The sequence below is a fragment of the Mustela lutreola genome, chromosome 1 (genome assembly GCF_030435805.1).
Source record: "Mustela lutreola isolate mMusLut2 chromosome 1, mMusLut2.pri, whole genome shotgun sequence".
NCBI classification, from domain to species: Eukaryota; Metazoa; Chordata; class Mammalia; order Carnivora; family Mustelidae; genus Mustela; species Mustela lutreola.
In genome coordinates this window covers 162236503-162254048 of record NC_081290.1, presented here as the reverse complement: position 1 = coordinate 162254048, position 17546 = coordinate 162236503, and the positions used below count along the sequence as shown (strand labels likewise).

General features: G+C 36.5%; 1 protein-coding gene across 1 annotated transcript in view; it reads left to right on the top strand.

The window, feature by feature from the left end:
* ADAM7 (ADAM metallopeptidase domain 7) overlaps nucleotides 1-17546 on the top strand; it is a 131765-nt gene that overhangs the window by 70887 nt on the left and 43332 nt on the right. The window contains exons 17-21 of the mRNA XM_059168838.1: nucleotides 441-521; nucleotides 1515-1593; nucleotides 2116-2221; nucleotides 2566-2665; nucleotides 10136-10192. Of these exons, the coding sequence (XP_059024821.1) occupies nucleotides 441-521; nucleotides 1515-1593; nucleotides 2116-2221; nucleotides 2566-2665; nucleotides 10136-10192 (423 nt within the window). The remainder of the gene's footprint in view (nucleotides 1-440; nucleotides 522-1514; nucleotides 1594-2115; nucleotides 2222-2565; nucleotides 2666-10135; nucleotides 10193-17546) is intronic.

Genomic DNA, 17546 nt, shown 5'->3' with positions numbered 1-17546 from the left:
ATAAATGAATGAAGATAAGCCAGGTAATAATTATAAGCAACAAAAACAACAATAATTTGGTTATAAAATGTACAAAAAATAAAAAGCAAAATTTAAAACAGATTTAATAAGCATAAATAAGATTAATTGATACAGCAAGCATGGAATATTATCAAATCAACATAAAATAATACAAATTATAAAAGAAATTGTTGTACCTATGGTTATAGAATCTTTGATAGATTAATATTTGAAAAATTAGGAAGGATATAGACATTTTTATTAGGAGTTTGCATAGAACAGTATTTGAATGTATACTATATTCATTTCAAATATCTGACAAACCTATATGGAAGATTTCTTCTTCTACAAAAGATTCTATATGTGGTCATTTACAGAAGAAAAAATCATGTAAATTCTAAGAGTAAGTTATTAATTCATATGGGTAACTTCATTTCCAGGTGTGCAGCAATGGTGAATGTGTGGAACTTGAAAAGGTCTACAACTCAACCAATTGCTCTTCTCAATGTGACGAAAAAGCTGTAAGATTTGACTCCTTTTTAAATTAATGTCTTGACAGTTGTTTATTTACAGAGGACTTCATTGCTGGGCATGGTGTTTGTGTTTGTTTGTGTGTGTGTGTGTGTGCATGTGTGTGGTGATTTTTAAATCAAATATATTTTTGGAATCCATTTTTTCATGTATCTTCCATAAAATTGATCCAAAGACCCAAACCAGTATTACACATAGATATTGCCTATATTGTATATATATATATATTTTATCATTGGACTGGTAATCTAGAAATCCAGTAACTTATGTACCTATGAAGTTTAAACCTAATGTTTAAAGTTGGATTTACCATGTCACTTTTAGTTAAATTATACCAATGTCAACACTAACCTAAAGCTTTTCACAAAACAACAAAAAATTATGTATATATGTACATTATATATACTTATATATATATTTAAAATATATAGACATATAATATACATATATATTATAGAGAAAGAGAGATTTGGAAAAGAATTTCTTTTTTCCTATCCTATATTTGGATATATATACACACACACACATAAATGTACATATAATTACATATAATATATATACATATAAAATATATATAAATATACATATATATTTTATGTATTTATATACATATCTCTCTCTTCTCAATTATATTTATATATATATATCCTCAATTAACACTGCCCAGTACTATGTGTAACTCTAGCAGGGCTGTTCCTTTAATAAGATTGAGGCCTTCTAGAAAGAGAAGTCAAACCGTCTTGTTTATCTGGTTTGGAATCATTTTCATGCCCAAAGGCCATCTTCAAAAGCGGTTACTTCTTGTAATTTTGTGTGCTTATTTTTTACCAAAGGTTGATTCTGATATGCAGTTTAGTTAATTAATCAGTAAAAGAATGAATGTATGTGTGAGTGCATCTGTGTGTGTGATATAAAACTAAGCAAAGTGAGATGCAATACACACACACATAATTTGATAAAATTATGACTGATTGCTCTTCCAGGTGGATGACCATGAACTTGAGTGCCAATGTGAGGAAGAACGGAAACATGTGGATTGGGGAAAAAACTTAAATATTACCTGTGAGCATCCTAGGATATAATACCTTGCATATATCAAAAGCTTAGACAGTAAGAAAGCTTTCCACCTTATTTTTGAAATCTAATATGTATATGTTGTATTTCTGTGTGGATTTGCATGGTATTTTAGTTATTTCACATATTTAAATGTCCAAATTTGAATTTACAACAATTACCTTTTAGAATTAATATATCTTCTTCTAGTTAAATTTGAAATAGATCTTCTAAGAGCCCATAACACAACAAGGCCTTTTCTATAGTCAGTTAATAATAACTGACAGTCATAACATTTCCGACTGATTGTGGTTTTAAACATAATGGACTCTTGGGTGACTGTCAATGGCTAGTACATATAAAAATTTCTGTAATGCCTTGGTCTTTTGCTTTACATTTTTTTTTAAAAAATTGGAGTTGGGAGGAATTAAAGTCCTTAAGGAAGGGAGAAGCTGGATTATAACAGCTCAGTTAATATTCCACCGTCCTAAAGTTGATGTCCTGGCTAAAACTTGTTTTTTAATATTGCAGATATATCCATCTTGGTGGTTGTGCTTGTCCTGGTTATTATTGGTGTTGGGGTAGTTGTATTATTAATTCATCACCAAAAATGTATTAAGTTGAAGCGAATTCTGAGGTATGTATTTTCTATGTGTTGTAATGGGACCATTACTGGGAAGATATAAGCTTTGTCACTACAGATGATGAAACTCTAGGTGGGACAAAGTAAGAGTAACAGTAAATTGAAAAACTAACATTTTTATGTTCTCATCTCCAAATGCTTATCCTAATGGGTCCCAAACTTCACTGCACATTGGAATCAGGGAGATTTCTAAAAAGAATTCTAATTTTAGTTCCTACCTCAGATTTGTTCCAGAGTGTAAACTAAGTATCAATCTTTTAGAAATCTCCTAGATGATTAAATATTAGCCACAGACTTATCCTATCACTTATGTCAATATCCAATTTCCTTCTTGACAGCCCACTTAGAGATACATTGGGAGTGGAGAATAAAGGATACTTTGGTGATGAGCAGCAGACAAGAACTGAGCCAATTTTCCCTGATATTCATCCCCTTCATGTAAGCAAGTGTCATTTGCAATAGTTAACAAATTGACTTAAAAAGCAGTTGCATGTGTATTTGAAGTGGAACTAGCCCTAAGCTAAGTGAGAAGAAAACAACAGTTTAACATAATTCCACACCAATGGAGCCTTCAGTCTACATGTGGGGAAGGAAAGGATGACAGGACAGAAGCAAACCAAGACTCTATTTCAGAGCAGCATATATTAGTTCAACAAAATATTGATTTGTGCACTATTGGAAAAATTCACATACACAAATTTATTTTGGGACATAAAACAAGTTCACTTTTTTTTTTTTTTTTAAGATTTAATTTATCTATTTGAGAGACAGCACCAGCAAGGGACAAAGGGAGAGGGAGAAGCAGACCCTCCACTGAGCAGGAAGCCAGATGCCAGGCTCAATTCCAGGACCCTGAGATTATGACCTGAGTTGAAAGCAGACCCTTAAATGACTGAGCCACCCAGGAACCTGGGGACATAAAACAAGTCTTAACAAATTTAAAAGAATTGAGGTCATACAAAATATGCTTTCAAAATAAAATTTTATTAAAAATCAGTAACAAAGGGGGGCGCCTGTGTGGCTCAGTGGGTTAAAGCCTCTGCCTTCGGTTCAGGTCAGAATCCCAGTGTCCTGGGATCGAGCCCCACATCGGGCTGTCTGCTCTGCAGAAAGCCTGCTTCCTCCTCTCTCTCTCTCTCTGCCTGCCTCTCTACCTACTTGTGATCTCTGTCTGTCAAATAAATAAATAAAAATCTTGAAAAAAAAATCAGTAACAAAGGGCGCCTGGGTATCTCAGTGAGTTAAAGCCTCTGCCCTCGGCTCAGGTCATGATGCCAGGGTCCTGGGATAAAGCCCTGCATGAGGCTCTCTGCTCAGCGGGGAGCCTGCTTCCCTTCCTCTTTTTCTGCCTGCCTCTCTGACTACTGGTGATCTCTGTCAGATGAATAAATAAAATATTTTTTTTAAAAATCAGTAACAAATATATTGGGAAAATCCCCAATTGAAAATTAAAAACAAATTCTAAAAACACTTGGGTCAAATAAAAACCTTAAAAAGGAGAACAGAAAATACTTCAAAGGAAAAAGAAACAAAACCTACCAGAATTTGTGGGAAGTAGTGAAATCAGTAATTAAAGGAAAGTTTATAGCACTAAATGCTTATGTTAGAAAAGAAGTAAGGTATGAGAGCAATGATATCAGTTTTCATTTTAAGAAGCCAAAAAAGAAGGAAAAAGAAGAAGAATAGCAAAGCTCCATGCAAGTGGAGGACAGGGAAATAATAAGTACTGGGTACCAATGAAATTGAAAACAAAGCAAAACAATAAGCACATAAGAAAACAATAAAAGCAAAAGCTATTTTCTAGAAATTAATAGATCTTATAAACTTCCAGTCAGACTGAGCAGAAGAATGTAAGTGAGTCAGCATGACTATCAGGAATCATAAAGGTGAAATCTCAGGAGAGTATACCTTATTAAATTAACAATATTTTGCATATGGAGATTAATTTGGAAACTTCTTATTTTAATATATTATATTAAATAATTCTTATTTAATATATTTAATTGTAATTAAATAGTAAATTTTTTGAAAGTTGTTAATCACCAAAGCTTATTCACGAAAAGATAGATAAACTGAATAGCTCTGTATATAACAGAGAAAAGTGACTTTGTAGTCAAAACCTTTCCACGAAAAAATGGTGAATTCTACCAAACATATAATGATGAAATAATATTAGTTCTATATAAACTTTTCCAAAAAATGGGGGAGAATGGACACTCCCAACTCCTTTTATAAGGATAGTATGTTTCTGTTAAAAAGGAAACAGGCATTACAACCTGGAAAAAGGCATTACAACAACAACAAAAATTATTTGTCAGTAATTCTAATAAATATAAATGCATAAATATTAAATTTTAGTCAACTGAATTTTATAATGCATAAGAAGAATAATGCTGTGACCAAATGAGGTTTATCCTAGGAATATAAGGCAAATTTAACATTAAAAAAATTAATCTAATCCACTGTATTATTTGACTGAAAGTAAAATCATATGATTACCACGTAAACGCAGGTTAAGTATTTGAAAAATATTCCTGATAAAACTTAGGAAAGTAGGAACATAAGGAAACTTTCTGAAGTTGATGGAAGTATCTACCAAAAAACCTACAGCTAATGTCGTATTTTTGGTTAAAAAACTGAATACCTTTCCTAAATATCAGGAACAAAGCAATGATGTCCACTGCCACCACTTCTACTTTTACTTGAAATTATAGCCATTACCATAAGGGTGAAAGAAAGAGAGAGAGAGAGAGAGAGGAAGGAAGGAAGAAGTAAACTGTTTTGATTTGCTGAAGACACAATCATTTATCGTTTACCTATAGTAAATAAAAGTGATTTAGTAAGGGGCCACCTGGGTGGCTCAGTGGGTTAAGCCTCTGCCTTCAACTCAGGTCATGATCTCAGGGTCCTAGAATCCTGAGGCTCCCATACCCGGCTCTTTGCTCAGGGGGAGCCTACTTCTCTCTCTCTCTCTCTTTCCCTCTCTGCCTGCTTGTGATCTCTGTCAAATAAGTAAATAAAATCTTTAAAAAAAAAAAGTGATTTAGTTAAACTTTAGGATACAAATTCATATGCAAAAACTTACTGTGTTTCCATATAAGAACAATGAACAATCCAAAAAACAAAATGAAGCCACAAAATAACATTTACAGCATCATCAAAAATATAAAATACTTAGGGATAAAGCTGAAAAATATGTACAAAATATGTAGGTAGAAATCTTTAAAACATTGATGAGAAAAATTTTAAAAGACCAAAATAAATTGAGGAAATACAGTGCTGTTGGGTCAGTTCTCTGTAAATGGATCTATAAATTCAAAACAATCTTAATCAAAGTATCAGCAGGAGTTTTTGTAAAACAAACAAATTTAAGAATATAAAAACAATAAATGAAAATTAATTATATTCCATAAACTAGTAACAAATAATGTAGAAATAAAATAAAAAACAAGATTTGAGGGGCGCCTGGGTGGCTCAGTGGTTTAAACCTCTGCCTTCAGCTCAGGTCATGATTTCAGGGTCCTGGGATTGAGCCTGGCATCGGGCTCTCTGCTCTGCAGGGAGCCTGCTTCCCCTCTCTTTCTGCCTGCTTGTGATCGATGATCTCTCTCTCTCTCTCTGTCAAATAAATAAATAAAAATTTTTAAAATAAATAAATTAATTAAATAAAATTTGAAATAGCACCAAAAATGTGAAATATTTAAGAGTACTTCTGACAAAATATGAACCAGAAGTATATAAGGAAAATGGTAATATTCTGCTGAGAAAAACTTTAAAAGGCCTAAGCAAAAAGGGGTATAGAGAGTCACATGTTTATTACTATATTTATTGATTGCCAGTTGATTTGCCAAGTGATTTTTTACAGAGGTGCAAAGGTACTCCAGTGGAGAAAGCACAGTCTTTTCACAGATGGTGATGGAACAACTGGATATGAATATGTACAAAGACTAACTGATCCATTCCTCAAATCAGTAACAAAATTAACTCCGACTGCAATACACATATATGTATTTTTTCCTAGTAAAAAATTTAAATTTAAAAATGTACAAACTGTAGTGCTGAGAGGTAAATATTTGGGGAATAAAGGTACAATGACATGCAAGAGTGAGCTCATTATTTTAAGTCAGGAATGTGGCTAATTTGAGGGAAGGAGGTAGGTGGCAATAGTGATAGGAAATTTAAAATGGCAAAGGTTTATTTCTTAAACAAAGCAGTGATTTCAAGGATATTTACCTTAAATGGTTCATTAAGCCAGGAACACATTTTCTGTATGTATTTTATCTGTATTATATTTTCCTATGAAATGGTTAAAAATAGAGGACAACAATACCACTTACTAGAGGGGATATGGACAATGAAAACTCTCATACACAGTTAATAAGAATTAAACAGCACAACCCTGGGGGAAATTGGTACAAAGTATTAAAAATGATCATACATATACCCTATGACCCAGCAGCCCCTTGGGAAAACATTCACAATTGTGGTCCAATAGCATATTTTCAAAAAGTGAACACAATAAAAATGTCTAATCACAGTAAAAGGCATGAACAAAATGCTATATACTCATACAATGGAACATTACAGAGAACGAGTAATAAATGAACTACTGATCTTTACCACATGAATAAATCTCACAAACACACTGTTCAGAAGATGTCAAGTCCAAATATTTATATTTATATCAAGTTGAAGAACTGTCAAAGCTAATCTATGGTATTAGAAGACAGGGTAGTGATTACCACAGGGAAGAGAGAATCTTCTGAGAAAGAGATAAAGTTTTATTTTTTGATTCTGGGCAACTTGAGCAACTTTCATTGCTCATTTGTGAAAATCCATCCTCTACACTTAGTACTTGTGCATTTCTTTGTGCATATTTTACAGGAAAGGAAAAAAGTTGGTTGAAATAACCGTTTTAGCAATATATGAAGATGTCAACAATCTTGCAGAAGTCCCCATAGTTAGTGGCTTGTTAACTGCCTTTAACAACAGCTATGATTTCTAGTGCATTCAGCTCATTGATAAAAACTGTGAGTGTCCAAATTAAGAAGCTACAAATTCATTCCCTTAAAAAAAATTAACTATTGAGGAAATCATTATTGATAAGACAATACTGATGAAATTACCCAATACGACTATCTTGAAGGAGGGACTATAAGCCTTAAATTCAGAGGTTAAGTATTAGCTGACCATTATTACATGAAAATATGATAATACTAGTATTTTAAATTAGGATTTGATGTTGTTGTTGTTAGTGGTGGTCTGGTTACACAGCTCCAAAGGTTTTGAATGCTTTGCCCCAACTCCACCTGTCCCATAAGCCCTGTGTTTCTTCATAATAATGCAGAACATGGTCCCACTCCACCCCCAGGAACACACAGATGAGAGTATACCAGAAATGCCTGTACTCAAGTATTTAAGGATGGTTAGTTAATCTTTCTCTGGTTGTGGGATGATTTATTATTTTTATTTGTTTATATTTTTTATTATGCCAGTGATGACACCAAGATGATAAAGCAAGTCTTAATTGTCCACTGGAATAGATGGAAAATATTGTGTGATAATTTTTTAAGCTTACACGTAGATTTCGTGATGCTGATATAGGTCTTGAATATGTACCTCGAGGTTTAATTAAGAAACTATGTAAAGGTACTTATCACAGTGTTTTCTAAATATTTAGCGCTTAATACATGTTAACGTGCTTCATGAATTAATATGAAAAAGAGTTGTGCTCCAGGAGAGGAGTCGGGGGGAAAAGTGCCCTGAGTCTGTGATCAGTAATGAGTATTCACAGAAGTCAAGCAGAGATTCACATGGAGCTTGGGGCATATTTGTTTCCATTTCTAGATTGCAAGTTCCTTAAATGCTTTGGCATTTTAGTTAAATGAGGGAACACAGAAGAGGAGCTTACTAAATATATTTTGATATATGAATAAAGTAAATTCACTATTAATGGTATATGTGCCATAATATGTTTATAAACACAGATTGTATAGGAGAATTGTAGTGTCAAATCTCACATTTAGGCTTTTTGTATTATTTGTTAGAAAATTGTATAAATAACAGTGATTTAGCTGATGCTTATTTGATACATTAGTTACCTCTCAATAGCCAGTTTTCAGCAAAATTGTGCTTTAGGAAAGGTCTTTTGATGTCCTTTCCCTCTTACATTAATAATGCTTAATTTTTTTTTTTTCTTCTGCCACCCAGTACTTCTCCTAGGCAGGTCCTATTTCCACCAGATCATGCTTTCTAGTTATATTAATGTCCACTGGAGGCTAACAGAAAATACTTTAGACAGGATAACCTCATCCAAGCATATCTGTATTACAACAGTAAGTTCTGGAGGTCCTCAAAGACCTTCCAGGTCCAAAATGGATGGAGCTTGTTATGGAAGTTCGGACATTCAGACAATTTGATTAAGATTTGGAGGCTGAAAGACTTGCCTTGTGCAATTTTCATCATAACTCATAAAGAAACTCGCACTCTTCTCTAATATAAGTTTGTTTTATAAGTTCTTGGACTCCTTCCTTATAAGAGAATAACCTAGGGAAGAATATTGTTCCCATGTATTTTAGTATTTGTACATTTACTAGGTTGCATCCCAGAGATAGTTAGAAAATTTATATTGAGCACTTAGGAAATAGTCATACTTGCTTGAATACTAATTGCAAGTTAATAGTATCTCTTTTCACTAGCAAATAACTGCAGAGTCCTTGGAGCAGCTTCCAACCAGTTTTTCAAGTCCACACTACATCACACTGGTATGGTCCCTTATCTTCTTTCTGTTGCTTGTACTGATCTATGGCCATTTCAATAAAAATTTTGGTGTCCCCTAACCATTTGCTGGGTCCTTGAATAAGTCCAATAATATAATAATCACTGTCTGATTTGAGGAAGAAATAGAACAGGCCCCACTTATCAGGAGGACTGGAATTAGTTTGAGAAGCTCATGAGGAAGTCATGCTTGGTCATGCATGGTCTTTTACGTAAAATATTGACATTGTGTTCATCATGAACCCTTGGGAATTAGTTTTGACATTTTTAAAATAATGCATTAACTCATTATTTATTACAATTACTGAGTTTTCTTTGGCCCCCAAATGGTGATTTTGGGATAACTGTCTCACAAACCCTACCCTATTCCCCGCCCAGGTTTTCAAGGGTCAAAACCAGTGATGGCTTCCAATGGGGCCATATCAGCCTAAGGGCTTTTCACTGACTGAAGTGTATTCCCTGATAAATATTAATAAAAGGGAAACACATGAGCCAAATTAGCATGCAGATGCCTGAGAAACTGAGTCAAAAAAGAGTTATTACAGGATCTCTAGGATCTCCTGAACTGCTAGAGTCTCTGTATCTTCGAGGTCCACAGTAGAACAATTATTCAGAGCTGGGCACTGAAATCAGCAAGATTTTTGACAATGTATTTCTTTTCAAATCAACATTTTTTATTATGCTTTCATTATTAATGGCTAAAAGAGTGTTATTAAGATAGTTTTCAGTCCGTGGTTCCACAGAATTTTCCCATAACTGCCCTACAGTTGGGGTGGCGCTTAATGAGCATTTCTCCCCAATCCCCACTTAAAACCAGTCCAATCCATTTTTATATATTGTTTTTACTGGAATTTCAACAGAAATGTTTTCTCAATGAAAGCCCTAGTTCTTGAAAAATGTTTGGAAATCTCTTACTAAATGCACTGTTGGAGAGACCCACCACAAAGTTCATAAAGAAAAATAGTTTCTGCTAAGACTTCACTGGCCAGAACCATCCTCCCTTCCTCTCCATAGCAATTTACAAACTTCCTTAGATTTTTCATCTATCAGGAAGAGATAGTCTGCATGTGTATGTGTTTGTGTGTATATATCTATGCGTGAGATCTGACACAACAAATTTATTTATTACAGAAACCTGCAAATAAAGATCCAAGAGGAATTGCTGATCCAAATCAAAGTGCCAAAATGGTAGGCTCCTGTGACAGATGGTACCACACCCCCACACACATTTTTTAACTTGTCAAATTTAGCATTCTTTGTGTTCTTTGCCTACTCATTGAGTAGGAACACCTTTTGTCCTTACCAGAAGAATAAGATGGTTGGAAATGTTTTCTCTGATATGCTAAGATTTCTAACAGTGATTCCACCAAGCAGGTTTCAATCCAAGAGCTTCTGACCGGACCACAGGAGCAAGCTAGAATTTGATATTGTCAGTCTTAACACACATTAAACGCAACAAAAACAATACTTCTTTCTCAAACTTTTCTTGCCCAGGATATGCGTACTGATGGGTTTTCATGAAGGATTCTAAAGGACATAGTAGCACTGGTAAAGAGAAGGTCCATTCTTCCTGAACAGCTATTTCATGATAGCTTCATCAGCATGTCACTTACCCAATCAATAACTGACTATATCTGAGGGATGATTTCACTTTTAAATTGCTATGGATATGTTAGAAAATTTATCCAAAAAATTGTGATTTTTGTAAAAGAGAGACAAAAATGAACATTGGCTACATTTCAGAATTCATTCATCCATTCATTGATTTCTGCTGGGTTCCTCCAATGTACTGGTTAATAGGAAGCTTTCCTCCACAAAATATTCTTACAAGGGATCTTGCCCAATACACTTTCTCTATTGAGATGGGGAAGGAAGGACATTTCTAATGGTACTTCCAACTCGTAAGGATAGACCTGTCTCATACTGAAGAGTGGAGAAAGATGCTCCTTAGTGCAAGGAAACGGTTTGAATTCGTGTAATGAAAAACAAAATGATTTTCTTAATAGGCTTGTTCATCTTATAATGACTGTTTAATTAGCCATGGCTAAAGATATATGGAAAATTACGAATAAATGTAGTACAACAGAATCCAGAAAAGTTACTATAATTAGCAGATAAAAATGCGTAACTGAAACATAACATGCTTATAGACTTTGGAGAAAATAACTTCTTTTTAACCATGTGTTTCCATTTAGAGCTTGAAATTGGATATCCAAAATGGCTGTGCAAGGCTAGGTTGAGAATTCTGGCTGAAAGATCTTCCCAACCTTCCCTAGGTATTTGCTACACAAACTTCTGGCAGTTTTTCAAAAGTTCTTATCAAGGAAGAAAATGTTAACAAGAAACAACTTCTTTCAGTGATATTTACCTATAGAATTTACAACCTGTAGTGTAGAATATGCTGCAAAAATAATTCTTTAAAGTTTTTCCAGTGCTTTTTAGTCTAATGTAAAAATAGTCTCCTTGATCTAATGTTTTCCTAAAAAATGTCAATCTAGTTACTTAAAAAAGACTCAAAACCTTGAGGATATGAAATTACACCCCTGAGTCTAAGAAGCAAAACACTGCTTATGAAAGGTTATTTCTTTGGGAACATAAAACTACTTACCTTAATTGGAATCTGACATGATTACCACTACTTTTGGTTTAAAAGAAATTCTCTCCTGCAGAAATGCCAAGAAATTCAGTGCAGAAGTCATTTGATTCCACTAAATATTTAAAAGGTAGATAGATGGCTGTCTAGCTTATGTCCTATCAGTGAAGGAGGTAGAATAATCATCATCCCAACTACAGAGTAGTTCTTAAAATTATGGGAGTAGCAAAGGAAGACATGAAGTGCTCCTGGTTAAATTCCTGGAACCTAATTCTAAACTCCCAAAGTTCTAGAATTCCTTATGAACCTGACAAAAGTCACAGAGTTATAAGAATTTCAGAAAATTAACTCTATCTGAGAAGAAATACTCACAGTTCCCGTGAAGTGTTTGTGAGATCTTTATAATACACAGATTCGAGGATTCACCATGTAATTTCTGAGCCTTCTCTACGCCTCCCCGATGATGGTATGTGGGGCAGTCCCAGGAATTATTTCAGCTGTTTCTTACACCAGTGTTTCCCAACATGTTCTCTTGTGTTCTTTATTTTCTTTTTGTTACCTGTTAAAGCTCTATGCAATTGTTTTTTCATTTACTAAAATGAAGTTTTCAAGTATGAAATGAGAATTTTCTAATTCAATAAATAAAGGCTGCAAATCAAGGAAGAAAGCTGATTGTTCTTGATGAAACTCTTCTTGCCATACTGACTACTGGATGGGAGGACAGCGTGAGATCAGCAAAGACAGCAGGGACTCAGTACGTTGTCCCTGGCGAGCATTTATTTATTTATTTATTTGAGAGAGAGATTGAGAGAGTGTGCATGAACAGAGAGAGGCAGAGGTAGAGGAAAAGAGAGAATCTCAAGCAGGCTCTATGCCCAACATGGAGCCCAACATGGGGCTCAAGTCTCACAACCTTGAGATCATGACCTGAGCTGGAATCAAGAATTGAATGCTTAACGGACTGAGCCACCCAGGTGCCCCTAATAAGCATTCATAAACATTCCTTGTTCTAATTAAAAACACTCATTTAAGAAAGAATATTGGTGGGGCGTCTGGGTGGCTCAGTGGGTTAATGCCTCTGCCTTCAGCTCAGGTCATGATCTCAGGGTCCTGAGATCGAGCCCCACATCGGGCTCTCTGCTCAGCAGGGAGCCTGCTTCCCTCTCTCTCTCTCTCTCTCTCTGCCTGCCTCTCTGCTTCCTTGTGATTTGTCTGTCAAATAAATAAATAAATAAAATCTTTAAAGAAAGAATATTGGCGATTGTATATTACAAGTAAAAGAAGCTCATTTGTTTTATGCAAATTTGTGAAAAGAAGAAATTCTGTGTCACATATACTGGCTTCATTAAAGCAAACAATAGTCCTTTGATGTCCAAAACGAAGGGAAAATCATGTATTTGTATTTTGCTCAAGCAGGCGATATGTTGATGAACAATATGTATTTTGGTGATACATTATTGCCCCTATAAAAGGATCACCTTCATGATTCACTGTTTTTCTTATTGTCATATTTCTTCCAAAAAACTCACCATCCCCTTTGCCTTGGGTTCCACATTCAGCCAACTACTAATTTCTAGTGATTTTATTATTATTTTTTTTAATTTCTTCTCTCTCTCCTATTATGTCTGGTACCTCCTGAGTCCTCCTGCTTCGTTGCCTTCTGCCTAGATAATCACTCTGGATTTCTAATCTTCTCCCCTGTTCTTCAAATAAATCCAGAAGCTTTCTGACAGTTAAGCTCCTTTTTTATTTTAGGGAGTATTCTCCATGCTTGTCCCTTTTACTTATCCAAGCCCCTAGAGACTTGACCTACACTTCTTTCAGATGCCACTACTGTGTGTTCTATTTAGGGATCTTCTCCTTCCAGTACTGTCTGCAGATTAGGAAGCATTTTCATGGCTTCTCTCTACTAGTGGCTCCCTTATAGGTCCATTGCCATCTCTGTTATGGAGCCAATTATGATTTCATACCCTAATATTTCTGGCTCTTGTCACCTCTGAGAGTTTGAGTCTTTTCCCTTGAATAAACAGTTGCAGACAGAACTTCTGTTATGAATGCACAGACCTGCTGGACCTACAATCTGAGGACCTCTGTCTTCCTCCTCAGCTCCATGAACTTCTTGCTGTCCCACCCCACACATGGACAGAGAACCCTTTGTGATGCTGGAAATTGCGTCAATTAAGACTGAGCTTGTTACAGTTCCAGGATGCTATGATTGGGGCTAGTGGGTTACTCTCTGCAAGCTGGGTCACTCTACTCTCTGCTGAGGACAGAAGTGGATTCATCTGGAAGCTTCAGAAGCTTGAGCTTAAGGGTCTATCTCATCTTACTGCCCCTTCTAAGACCTTTTATCTAATTTTGTATTAACGTTTTTTAATGATAGTGGGCTGGTTTGGGCTGAGAAATGAGATCTCAGATGATTTATCAGCAATAGTGATGATACCTAAAGGACAATTAGGACAAACATACCCCTGTATTGGGTTGAGATGGTGGTCTCAGCAAGGGCAAGGAAAGCACCAGCCAGAAATGCGATGGGGGGAGGGGCATCTTGGAATGAAAGCAGCATGGCAGGTGTGAGGAGCTCTCCACAAACCTTTGGCTGACTGGAGAAAGGCTGGCATGGGGTTGAGTCCCCAGAGAGCACCACTGAGAGGAAAATCCAAAATCCAAGAAACAAGTGAAAACGGACTGAACTTTTGACTACGTTCCCCAGCCCACCGACAGATCATGACTGAGGGCCCAAGCTTTACGGGTTCACAGAATCTGAGCAAAACCTCTTTCCAAAACACTGGCCACTAAGTGAAGTAGACCCAGCGTAACCCATAGAGAAACAGTGTAAAATGCAAAAATAAGAATTAAAACCTGAGCAGAGACAATAGTGGCTGTACATCACAGGGGACAGAGGGTGGACAATATTCTGCAGTTTAAGTTTGGACAAGTCCTTTTAAAAAACACTCAGAAAAATAAATCAGAATTCCTATTTGTTGCAGTGTATTACCTAAATACTACTGTGCGAAAGAATCTCAAGTATATGTTCACGTCAGTTCTGTCAGGAAGAGCAATGATGGCGATCCAAAACCAAACCAAACCTAACCAGCATTCCCCTATACAGCATCCATTATTCTAAATATCAACCAGCCCGCACAACCACACCGTTGCCTTTTACTTAAGGCATTTGTGCTGCCAAATGATAATAGAATTTAAAAATGCGCTTGGGATATGCTAAAATTGAGAAGTCACATTCTTTTAAAAAAAAAAAAAAAAAAAAAAAGCGGTGATCACGTCCTTAACCCAGCGCAAATGCGCGGCGGGGCAGTCCGCGCCCCACAACCCATTGATGAAGTTCCTAGGGCGACCACTAGGTGGCCACAGAGCAAACTAAATGTTCTGTGAGCTGGAAACCGGCTCAAAGATTTCACACTCTAGACCCTCAAAATCCTGACTTGAAATAAATTTACCAAGGAGTTTGTTAAACTCTGTTCCTGGTTATTAAAGATGCAACTCTGGGAGAATTTTGCCAGATGCCATTTTTTTCTCGCCAGGGTTGTGGGTTGGGGTAGAAAACCAGAGACGGAGCCCCTGAACCAAAGGAAGCTGGGCGGAAAGCCTGCGTAGTTTGAATGGGGTTTTAAATTGGGAAGATAAATCCTATTTGCTCAGTTCTGAAGTCCAATCGTCTTGAAGTTAACATTTCAACAGCGCCTCAAAAACCCAATTTCCTGAAAACCACTGTCGGGGTCTACTTCTGCTTTTGTTTTTTAATTTCATATGTTCTGTTCATTTATTTATTTAGTTTTTTGAAGGCCAGCAAATTAGCCGCTGTGGCCATGGAATCCAACAGAGTTCCCCCTTTCCCCAGGGATACGTAATGGTAATGGATAGTAAATGTCGGGAAAAGCCGCAGCCCCTGAGTCACGTATGATTTTGTGGTGGGTCATTCATGACAATTGATGTCCCTCTCTACAAATCACCACCCAAGAGTGAGACATATTGATTAGACTCCTGAGCTTATTGGAAGCTTCCTGATCACTTTCTAGCGGAAGCTCAGGCTTTTAGGAAACTCAAGAGCCATTATGTAGGGAAGTGGCTGTCTCCTGGTCTTGACAGAATCCATTAATATCTTTCTCCAGGAAAAGCTGTAATTGTGAGCTATACCTAATGGATATTGATTGCTAAGAAAAGAAGATACATATAATCTTAAACCTCAGGGGTCTCCAGGAACATAAGATATGGAAAAGGAGGCCTTTGTAGGATGATAGGAGTGCTAGGTGGAAACAAACAGTACCAGAGCTGTTCTGGAGCTTAGGTAAGTCCATTCAAAAGCCAGTGCTTTTTGCTCAAGTGTATCAGTGATTTGTTGCAAGGAGAGCAAATATAGCATTTACTGAGTACATATTATTTGTCAGGCATTATTCTAAGCACTTCATACATATTATGTTTTGGACTTAAAATAACTCCATGAGTTAATTATTAGTATCATCATTTTGTACTTTGAGAAAACCAAGGTCAAAAGTAAAATAATTTGCCAAAAGAGAGAGAGGGTAAGAAATAGCATACCCGGGGCATCTGGGTGGCTCAATGGGTTAAGCCTCTGCCTTCGGCTCAGGTCATGATCCCAGTGTCCTGGGATAGAGCCCTGCATCGGGCTCTCTGCTCAGTGGGGAGCCTGCTTCCTCCTCTCTCTCTGCCTGCCTCTCTGCCTACTTGTGATCTGTCTGTCAAGTAAATAAATAAAATCTTTAAAAAAAGAAAAGAAAAGAAATAGCATACCCAGGATATATCAGCCCAGGAATTCCATCTCCAGAGAACATGCTTTTAATCACTGGCATGTTGTTTGGTGTAAATATAATTTAGATCAGGAAAAAGCCAGGCCCGTCCAACACTCTCAGTGTGTGAGGGAAATTAATATATCTTGCTCCCATTCACATTTGCCATCTACAAACTTCCCAACCTTTGTAGCGACCCTAACAATGGTGCATGGATTTACACCGCAAGGGAAGCCAGGACACATACATCTCCTGATTCAGCAGACCCTGCCTGGTTGCAACGTTGTTGTGTGTGGTAGAACTGTATTTGGGGATGCACCCAAGACGTTAGCACCTTTTGTCATTCTCCTCGCCACTCCCAAGGGGGTGCTTGTGATAAGGAATGTTTTCTGTGTCTTACCACTTCTAGAAGGTTCTAGAAGACTTTTCTCAACCAGGGTTTTCAATTTAGCATGCCTGAGAAAGACATCTGTTGCTGCCTCCAGTGTCTGTACCCAGGGAAAGAAAACCCACAGAATTAATTGACTCTGGGCAGCAGCTGGTGGATCAGGGGATGGCAAGAGTCAATGAAGAGGCAGCACCACCCTCTGATGAAGCCTTCTTCCTTGTTTTAATAAACTGAAGAGCACACCTGATGAATGGCCACCATAGGGAAAGAGAGGTATCCATGCTACACCTCTCAGACTCCAGGCACCTGCTAGACCTTTACACATTTCTCATCAGATACCTGCTGCAAAGCTCTATGTACTTTTTCACAGAAAAGCATTACTCTTTTTTTATTTATTTTACAGACAAGGAAACTAAAGATAAGAGGTGCTCAGACACACAGCTGTAAATGCTTAACCTGAAATCTGAATGTAAGCCTCAGACCAAAGCCACAGTCAGATCTCACTCCAGTTTCAAAACTGACCTCTCACACACCAGTGTGACAGGGACATGACGGGTGACCGCCAAATTAATGACCTAGGAGTTTATTCCTGGAAGAGTCACCTTTGATCTAGAAAAGGAAATGGCTGACAAAATGCAATGGGCAGGCCTATGTTTTTGTGATAAAAATGAAGGTATTATTTTCATTTTCCTATAGTCTCTAGGTTTTCAAAATGATGATTACAGGAGGAAAAAGGTGTTCAAAGGTCTACTTTCATTCCAACAAAGAGGATTCGCTGGATAGAAAAATACAAAA